Raw genomic sequence first — 10,401 nt, 5'->3', positions numbered from 1 at the left:
GCACATTAAAAAGGCCCCTCTGGGTAGGAATTCATTGACCACCCTAATAGACGTTGTGGGGGTTGCTGATGGGTGCAGGGGGCGAGATAAGGCTCACCCTTCTTATTTTTTTTTTCTTTCTTTTTTTTTTCCTTTTCTGTGGCTGTATGAGCCGCATGGTCACCTGTCCTTTGCTCAGACGTATTTAGGTTGTACTCGATTCATAAATAAGAAAGAAGGCCGTAGTCCTGCTGCTCCGTGTCTGTGCCTCAGAGCCTGAGGTGGGATGAACGCTGTCTGAGGAGCTTTCCAGTGCGAAGACACAAGGAGGAAGGGACAGAGAGGGAGGGAGAGTGTGTGTGTGTGTGTGTGTGTGTGAACAACAGTGGGAGAGAGAGGGAGGGAGGAGGTGACATCTCCAGGGTTTGTCTTAGGAAGCTACCTCAGGCTTGAACCTGTGGTGGCCATTCAAATGCAGGAAGGTTGAGGAGGCTGCTTCTGGTTCAGTAGAAAGCATGCAATAGCCAGTCCCTGCGCTGTGGTGGTTTTAGCAGGTTTTAGCTGCTGCTTTGACTCTTTTCAACATTTGGACTTTCCTTAAACACTTTTTTCCCATCTTTTCTGCTGGAGCTTTGTCTTGGTAAGAGAAGTTTTTCCTTTTTAAGAAAGTTTTCCATAATATTAAAACAAAAAAAAAGACTTAAATAGGCGCAAGTGCTGCCGTTAAATTATGTATTTTTAGCACACTGTGTATTTTCCTCAGTTTAGGCTAATACTTTAATCGCGTCACGTTGATGCTTCTCATTCTTGTTTTGAAGTGCTGACAAAAGAAAAAGAAAAGATAATAATTGGGATAAAAATTTGGGAACATCGGCGACTTCATCTCTTGTTTGGATCAGGCCTTAAGTTCACGTTGTCCCACTCTGCTGCTCGGTGTCACCCTTAATCTCATCTGTTGTCGCAAACTATGTGAAAATTGATATAATCAGCGGTGTGTACTGTCGCTCATATGTTCCTTTTAGATGTAGAATTAGATTTATTTCATTTATTTATCAGCGCACAGCCCATGGACCTCTTTGTAGACTGCTGTCAGCTTAGTGTTTGCTGAAGATGAGGCACATGTCAGGTAGTAATGAGCCCTTGGAGATGGATGTATCACCGTTTTAGGACTGCAGGGTATAATGGCAAAGCCACGCGATCCGTAACAGTTCTTCACCAGGCAGCAGCCGGCAGTATCAGCGGGGTAGCACCAGCCTCAGATAAAAGAGAGAGCTGGAGAGGGAGGGAGCAGGAGAGAGAGGGAGAGTGATGAGTGAGCCATAGAAAGGAGAAGCTGGGTAGAGAGAGAGTGAGTAGAGGCATAGAGAAGGAGCCGGTGAGGGTGAGACCACGAAGCACATCTAACCAGGGGCATTTTCTCTTTTTTTGCCCCCCCTCTCCTCCCTGTTTCCCACCTGGGCTTTCAGCTCCCTCCAGGATCCGATGATTACAGGGCAGCTGAGCAAGCCGCTGCTCTCCCTGCGCAGCGACATGAGCGCGGCAGAACTCCGGGCGGACGACAAAGCGGCCACCCCAGACAGCGATCTGAACGACGAGCCCCTGCTCCTGCCCTCCGAGGCCACGGACAGAGAGGGCACTCCCAACAAGCTTTACGGTAAGTCAACGTACACCTCACGTCCGTCCGTTCTCCTCCACAAAGCTGCTGGATGAGGTCTGGGTGAGAACTGGTACAAGCAGAGGGCTTCCAGTGCTGGGACAGGTGTCAGCAGCGGCAAACTAAGTGCAGCAACGAGCAAGTGCTTAGATTTGTTAATGGTTAAATTAGTGTTAATAGAATTCATTCACCTATAGACTTCAGAAAATGTGCACAAGTATTTAAGCTGCAGTATATTTTTATTTTATTGCAATGTTAGTTCTGAATAAGTTATGATTGGAGGGAAAAAATATTTAATATTGTTGTGTATTTCATGAAAGTAGCGTTTTATGGGTCTCTTCTATTATGAAATCAATTAAAAAGTTGATCTCAAACTAATTTTCTCCAGTTAGAATATTTTTTGCTTTCACTCCAACTTCACATCTCTGAGTGTCTGATAATGTAATACAGTTCATCCTTAATCTAAATGGAGAAACTCTTGATTATTTATAATTTAAACAATGATGAATTTTATGCAACTGATCCTAATTATAACATTCATTCTTCCAAAAATTATTGTATTAATTCTTAGCACATCACATATAAAATCACAGCTTCTGCATAATTGCTGAGACTTCTATTTTTTTTTTAATGCTGCTTGTTTTTAGTCTAGAAGTTGGGAATTGTGTTCAAAATTAGACAATTTCTCAGTCAGCATGCTCATTATTTCTGCAGTTATCTCATTAATTGAGTGTTGAGACTGTTTGGGCTGTGTTTAGATAAGTGTGTGCTTTTTTTTTAAACTCAATCACCGAGCCTCGTTATAAATCAATAAGCATAATGACAGAAATAATCATTTTAGCTAGTTTTCTAATTATAATTTGTAATGAAAAATGAAAATTAGCTCTAAACCTTTGTTTTTCATCATTGCTTTTATTATCAGAATATTTGAAGATCTATTATTATTTTTTCTGTCACACAGAGACAAATTGAGATTACAGAATTCAATGGGAATTATGTACTTTTATCTGTATTTGTGAGTTTTATCCATCTTCACATATTAAATTATTATATTATGGAGTTTATTTATTCTGCTTGATTCTTTTCTTTTTTTGCAAAAGACCTTTTAAAATGTTCTAGAAACACATCTGAAGGATTTAAAAAGCTGATTATCTCATCATCTTAGTATTTTATTGTCTTTTAATATTAGTTTATTATATTCTTTCTTTTTCCTTTTTTTGATGTGGAAGAAAGCAAGTGACAAAATTCTCCTCTAATGGCTTCAGATGTTGGCACTGAATATTTATCCAAACTTCTCCTCAGCTTTTGATGGTCTGGAAGTTAGGCTGTCTCTGTATTTGTGGAAGTGTGTTTGTGTGTGAGTGATTTTGATATGTAATTGCTTTTTCTGGTGCAGTAAACAGTGCAACTTTTTTTTCCTTTACCTGGATTTAATAAGAGGTGTTAATATGTTGAATGTGTGTGTCTCTATCTGAGTGTGAGTGTGTGTGTGTGTTGGAGGGGGGTGGAAGAAAGTATAGCAGCATGCCTATAGAGTGATGTGGCCAAATATTTGTGAATGAAACAAAATATGAATTTGGAGGAGGGCGAACTAAATTTTACTCTCAGACCCAATCTGAGAGAGTTCGGTTGTCTTTTAAATCCTTATTTCAAGACTAACCCGAGGCTAGTCTTCTAAACAAGGACTGCGTTCTGCAGGATTTGTCTCAAAAGTGTTGCAATTTGGTTTAATAAGCATCAAGTTTCTCCTTCTTTCTTCCTTTCTGATCAGTTCTGTCTGAGTCCTCTCACTGCTTTTTATTTGTCTTTTTCTCTCACGTGTGTACACCAAAATATAATCAGATGCTTTGCTAGGGTTTTTTTTTATATATTTATTTGATGCTATTAATTTGCTTTGTTAATGGAGCAAATGCTTAGAAAAAACATGCATAGATCCAGTAATTTCTGGAGCACTGCTTGATGTTTGCTGACGGTCTGTCATCATCGGACATGTGTCTAGTCGGAGCCGCTCTTCTTTAACTTGTGAATTTCGGGGAGACGTTTCCTCTCTGCCCGGTGGCAGAGCCCTGGGCTGTGCCAGCAGCAGGTTCAGTTTGGGAACCGCTGCCCACACGACCTGTCAGGGAATGGCGAGGAGAAGTGGCGTAGTCGTGTCCTCTGCTGTGAGGGAGAAAGTGGAAAGAGTGGGGGTGAGGGTAGGGGTGAGGGGTTGGAGAGGAAGAAGAGAATCAGCATCTTTCTTTCTTGAAACGCTTCAGGACTGAAAAGGAAAGGCATGGTGTGGTGATAATTTATGCTCCTGCAAATGTAACTTTTTGGTATTTTTTAGTTTTTAAGTAATTCTTTTTTGGTATTTGCCATTAAGATTCATAGCAACATCTCTGATGTTTCTCCCAAGTCATCTGAGCGTAACACATGTGCCCAGAAAGGTTTAAATAAACTAGACTGTTTAACTTAATTCCTTAAAAGGTGACAAATTTGACCAATTTTGAGTGGATGAATAGTTTAAAGAGAGAAAGATCTTCACCAGTAATTAATAACTGCAGCTTTTGTTTCTTTGTTGCTTTTTTTAAAAATTTTCATTATGAGCTACATTTACTTATACCCGTGTTTGCAGGGAGCTCTCATGGCTGCAGAGAGATTGTATTAAGTTTCCAATTCACTATTCTATTATGATTATAAATGCTCCAACCTTGAGACAGGCCTTTAAACTCAGCCTTATATTTTTCACTGGTTTTCTTTATGTGTTTCAACTCTGTGTGGCGAGGAAGCGAGATAATGGCATACTTTCATTCCTCACATTCACAAGAAGAAAATACGACTTTGTTCTGTTTTACGCCTCTTATTTTGAAAAAATCCCTGACAGATTTGCTCCAGTTTTTTGATTGACAGACGCGCACGTGCACGAATAGACGGCGCACTAATAGTTTCAAGGGAATGTAAATCATGTTGAGACTTCATTTGTTCCCCTGTAATTTAACCGAGTCTTTCGATTCATGATTGAAACAGTTTGAAATATAGTTACAGACTCCAAGTTATACAAGATGTTTTTTTTGGTTGTTTGCTGTTTTTTGGGGGGGTGGGGTGGGGGGGGGGGAAGACTGTTGATAGCAAACAGCTTTTGCATCTCTGAGTATCAATATTAATGAGCGTGTGCACTGAGATGTGGTTACATGTGCCATTTATGTGTTTTTATATTTGTAAAGACGACAAAAAGCTAACTTTTCTTCCCCGTAGGGCTCATGTATGACTTTTGCATTGTAGCCTTAATAGTGTTTAAAAGAGTTTGTGCCAGAAGAAGTCAGGGGGAGACAATGACAGTAGCGGTCATGTTTGTCTACAGTAAATTGTCCATCTTCTACACCCACCACATGCTTACTGCAGTTGTGAAAGGGTCGTTCTCCTCCTAAAAGCTTGCCTGTGCAAATAGTCTTCCACTTCAGGTAACAGGGGCTACGAAGCACCACAAACATCCTGCTGCCTTGTATTTATTCCAAGTAGAAGTGGACATTAGGTGGGAAAGCTGTGGTTAGTAGGGCAAGCAATCTTTTTTTTTTTTTTTCCAGAGGACGAGATGGTGTTGGATGCGTACAGTTTCTGTCTTCTCTTCTCAAGCAAATCTCCCCCTTTCAGACATCAACAGACAAGATAATAAGACACTCAGAGCACAATTCGGTATTATATTCAGCAACCAAAGGCTCATCTCTTGTCAGTTTGCATTTACTCTCCCAAGGATGTGACGCTTCTATCATCATGCTGTCAAAGAGAGCCAGGCTGGAACGACAGGAGCACTCATTTCATACACTTACTGTCTACATGAAATGGTCTGCACTTATACGGATTCTGGCAAAATGGTGGAACATTTTCACAAAGGTCACCTAGAGGCACGCCCCCCTCCCCAAAAGAACAAAATGAATCTTCATTGATTCCCAGCGCTGGAGGTCATTCGGAACAGAAAGTCCAACCCGAACGGTACGTCTGCTGTAACGCACCAGCGTGCTTTTGGGTGTTTTGGTTCCCATCTATAATCAGATTGGACTCTGGATTACTGATGCTAATTTCATCTGGACTAAAGTCCGACCACTAGTGGACTTTTGAAAAATGTGATTTTCATAGAAACATGTCTTTAAATGTATAGTGAGAAAGGAAAATTATAGTATACTTCACAAACTAGTTAGACAGTGGCATCGTTGGATAACTAGAACTAGCATATCTGTGATAAATCACTTGGGCTCTATTCTGTACAGTTTAACACTTATCCTCAAAAACATCAACCAAAACAAAACAGTCTCAGCTAACTGAAAGAGGTCCAATCTGCTCGATTAACAACACTGGCCATCATAACTGAGGGTAACCTTCTTATGTTAAAAAAGACTTTAATGAGGTCAGTGTGAAGCAGCCTATAGTCAAGTGTTGATCCCAGCAAAAGGGTGATTTAGGAATAATCCCAAACTAGACTAGGGAATACACATCCAGCTTGGTTATGGCTGCAGCTATTGCTGCTACTTGCAGACAGGAAACACAGGAAGTTGTTACTTTGTCTTATAAAACATACTGAACGGTGCCATTTCTGATATGTTCACTTTTAAAGTAAAAAGGAAGAACATCGTCATTTCTCCTTGAGATGTTTTCCCATTCTAGTCGCTGAGCTGTAATTTGGACGCCTATTTCCAAAAATAACATTTACACTTTTAAAAAAAATGAAGCCACACTCGGAGCTTCTTTGACAGGGCGTCAAGTCAGGTAGGAGGCAAATATGAGTAAACGTTTAGTAAATGCAATGAATTAAATTAAGCATGAAAATATTTAAAAAAGGATGTTTTTCTTCCAGAACACCTTTCTTCTGCATTTTGTTCATTCCTCATGTTTAGAAAGATGATGGATTAATCCTGGAAACCTATTGATGACGCACTTTTCTTATAAAGGTAAAATCAGACCATTAAGAAAGTAATCAGATAACCTTAAGACTAAAGCTTATTTACAGCATCACAGGTAAACATATCGATTTAATGTAATTTCATTTTAACTACTTTTTAAAGAATTTTAATGTATCTGTTATCTCCAAGAAACTCAAAGAAAGCATCTCGCAGTTCTCTGATTCATGTTTTCCATCCATAGAGCCCCTCAGACAAATCTAATTTGAATCCAGGAAAAAAATCATATCCACTGATTATTGATTTGTGTCATTACAGATGTTGTAGTACTCCTATTTTAATCACATTTTGCAAGCCAAAGGTTTCATCAGCTTTTCTCTTTAACCTTTTCATGATGTCAGCTTCACATATTTTGAGTTTGACGATATTATGCCCCAAATTCATAATTTTACTTGATTGTTAAATGCTTGTAATTGTCACTGAAATTGAAGTTGGCATTTTGAAATGTATTTTAGGTCCTTTTGATGGAAAAGTGTTTCTCAGTGTAGTAGACATATAAAAATATGACAATTAAAACGAATAAATAGCGAGCAGAGGTGAATCCTCTTCAAGAATTCCTAGAAAACTACCCAGAATAATGTTTTAAACTGGATTTGTAGATTGGACCTTGTTTCTCTGAATGCTTCCATACTTGGTGCTAGATATATTTTGCAGCTATGAGACAAAACAACTGTGTTGTGTAAAAAAATCTCTTTCATGCACACATATAATCACACAAAGGGGCGTGCACAAGCGCACACCGCTCGAGGGACGGGTTCTTATTATTTTTGTGTAATCAGCTTAGCGAGCGGGATGCATGGTGGGATAGGCAGCTTCCCGATGCAAAGAGCCTCGAAACGTTGTGTGGTGAGGTTAAGTAATAAAGTGGCGCAAACCCGGCGTTGAATGGGCCACGCTGAGTAAATAAGAGTGGATAAAGGAGGCCGACAGGGAACAAGTCTCTCCCCGGGAGGTGGATCTCATTATGGGGATTTCAGCTGTCTGCGCAAACTTGAAAACAAGCTTAATGCATGCCTGTAAAGCAGGTGTAATACATTTGCTAATGTGCCCGCAGAGCCCGTGGCTAGCGCAACACAATCAGTGCATGGCGAGCAGGACAGGGAGGGAGGATGAGCACAAGGCGGACTTGTTTTTGCTACAAGCAGCAGCAAAGGTCATCACGTTTCTGATGCTTGTTTATGCAGAAATGACTTTGAGCAAAATGTAGAACTTCAAAATATCTGCCAGTTTAATTCTCCCCCATTCTTTGTTGGCTTAAAGTTGAGAAGATTGACTAGATTACAAGATCTATAGGTGGGCATCTGGGGAGAAAATAAATTGAATTTGAGTATGCATTTATTTTAGTTACCCACGTTCTTTAAGTTGGGAAATAATTTTCAAAAAAACAAAACAAACCATGCATGTGTAGCATCCACTCCATAACCAATATCTCTAAGCCTTTCATGTAGAGCTAACAAAGAGGCATCACATCTCCTGGCACGGACACGGTTTGTGTTGTTGAGATGTAATTGAAGCTGCAAGGGTCACATTTTCGGAATAGAAATTACAGTCTTGTCTTTGACTTGTGTGGCGTGAACTAGAGATGCATCCCAGAGCCCCTGTGTCCTTCACAAGCCTTTATTATTTATAACGCTCGCTCTTTGAGCAATGACCAGTACTAATGCATAACCTTCTGTCCTTCTGGCTGATTCGCTTCCTTTGAAACCAAAGATTGAGGCAGGAGAAGTGGGTGTATGGTGGATGAGGCAGGGGTGTGGGCGGGCGAAGGGGGAGAGCTAGTATAGGGCAGTGGAGATCCAGGCTATCGAGAAGTTATTATGTTTTTTTTCCTTTATATCTGAGGATGAGGAATAACACTGTGATGCTTCTTTCCTCCAGAACAGAGTTATGGACTTCAAAGCAATACTATTTCCTGACGTCCCTCCTTCCACTATTTGTCTGCTCCACCAGAATAATGTGCTGGGAGTGGTGGGCTGGGGTGGGGTGCCTTTTAGCTGTATGATTATTTGCTTGTTTCCACCTGTACCCACTCAGCTCTGTAAATATGGCCACAACAGGGCAACACAGTAAGAACTAATACTTTGGCCAGATAAACTCATTTCTAGATAAACTCCGTTTAGCTCAGGTTCAGTGGAGGTAAGATATACTTTTGTGCAGCCCGTATCACCTGATGTTATCCTGTGGTGATTGAGCCTGTGCTGCAGCGCTGCTGTGATCCATTGTTATTATACCTCTATGACAGAAGAAACGGGTGAGGAGTGGGGGAGGAGGAGAGGAGGCATTGAGGGGCAAGGGGTAGAAAGTGGGACATAGGCAGCATTAGCGCCAGATAGCCTGGGGGGCCGAGGCTGATGTGTCAGGCATGACATGTGGGTGTCTAGCCCCCCACACGTGCACACACAACTCATACACACCACGCTGGATTGGGCTCGCACCCCACCGGCTACTTCTATATGTCCTGCAGTTTACCAGATGCAGGTTTAAAAAAACAAAAGCCTCCTCTTAACCTGATCGTGGTGTGAAGATACAAGTTTGAAGCTCTTTAAGTGGGATGCATCAAAGTTTTTGTTATTTAATGTTTTAAAAAGATCTGAGCTGTAACACAAGCTAAGATCTCCGTACTGCTGCTATTATTGAACAGACGTCCATCGATTAAAAGATTCAGATTAAAGCTCTTTAAAGCAGAGAAAAGTCGCATTGTCATAATTGGACTATATAGTTCACAATAAACAGCTCAAGTCTCTATTTATTTATTGCAATTTTTTGCTTTAAAATGTTTTAGCTTCACTTTGAAGAGCTGTAGGTTTACTATGTGGGTTTGTCTATAAAAACAAAGTAGAGTGGTATGATACTGAGTGCAAGGAAGGCCTTTTTTCATCACTGGCTTGCAGGCTGCAGGCGGGAGAATCCTATTTACAGCAAATATCATTTAAGTAATTTAAGAGGAGGAGCAATAGTGAAGCAGGCATCTCCTAAAAGGCTTATAGCTCTCTAAGACTAGTCTTCATCGCAGCATCCCTCCTTTACTGATGGTCTTAAAAGGATGAAGAATAATTTAGATTGTTATTTGCCTCTTTCAACCCTGAGCTAATCAGGTTGACATTGCTTTGGGAATGAGGAGGACGCTCCATAACAGATGTGCTCATGTGCAAAGTGTCCCAAGTCCCCTGTGAGGATGCAACACAAAAGCCCTCTTTTCCCCTTCTTTTTCTTCTCCTCCTCCTCCTCCTCTTCCCTTCTCCTGCTTCCTCTCTTCATCACACCATCTCTCCTTCTTGACCTTTGAAATGGGCATTGCCTCTTCTCACCAATTTACCTCCCTCTGGTCCCTCTTGTGCTTGTGCCGCTTCCATCCCCACTCCAGCATCAAGGGAGAGACAGGTAAGAGCCGAAGCAGAGCACTCTCATGTCAGAGAGCCTTTTGGTGAAGACCTGTGGCCATGAGTGAGAGCGTAAGTGTTGGAGCACACGACCCTCGCTGCTTTAAGCATTGTTTACATGCATATTCCTCACCCGTTCATCACAAACTGCAGGCTTTCTTCTACAAACTGAAGTGCACTGTTTTCTGTTGTTTTCATACATAACCTGTCGCCTTCTTTTGCGTCCACTTCCTCTTTGTCTGTCCTTTGAGATCTTCCTCATCTGCTTCTGGCTTAAACATGGCCTCAGAACAAGTCGCAGAACTGCTGAGGTGTAAAATCCTTTCTGTTTGGCACCACCTCCGACGTAATTCCCTAACTCCATAATTCCACTTTGTGCCAGAATAACGAATGAGGTAGATTTTTTTTCTCCCCTGTAAGGTCTCCGCCCTTGCGCGATGAGGAATCAGGCTTT

At 41.0% G+C, this 10,401-nt stretch overlaps 1 protein-coding gene across 3 annotated transcripts in view; it reads left to right on the top strand.

The window, feature by feature from the left end:
* Positions 1-467: 467 nt before the first annotated feature.
* pou6f2 (POU class 6 homeobox 2) overlaps positions 468-10,401 on the top strand; it is a 71,668-nt gene continuing 61,734 nt past the window's right edge. For 2 of the 3 annotated variants that reach the window (XM_063484367.1, XM_063484365.1), the window contains exon 1: positions 1,305-1,633. In XM_063484367.1, coding sequence (XP_063340437.1) covers positions 1,462-1,633 — 172 coding nt within the window. In that variant the 5' untranslated portion in view covers positions 1,305-1,461. Of the gene's footprint in view, positions 620-1,304; positions 1,634-10,401 lie in introns of those variants that run through there. The other variant, XM_063484366.1, reaches the window with a different exon arrangement.

Source organism: Pelmatolapia mariae, linkage group LG9 (genome assembly GCF_036321145.2).
Source record: "Pelmatolapia mariae isolate MD_Pm_ZW linkage group LG9, Pm_UMD_F_2, whole genome shotgun sequence".
NCBI lineage: Eukaryota > Metazoa > Chordata > Actinopteri > Cichliformes > Cichlidae > Pelmatolapia > Pelmatolapia mariae.
The sequence above is the reverse complement of the archived record's forward strand: the minus strand, read 5'-3'. Positions and strand labels throughout refer to the sequence as shown.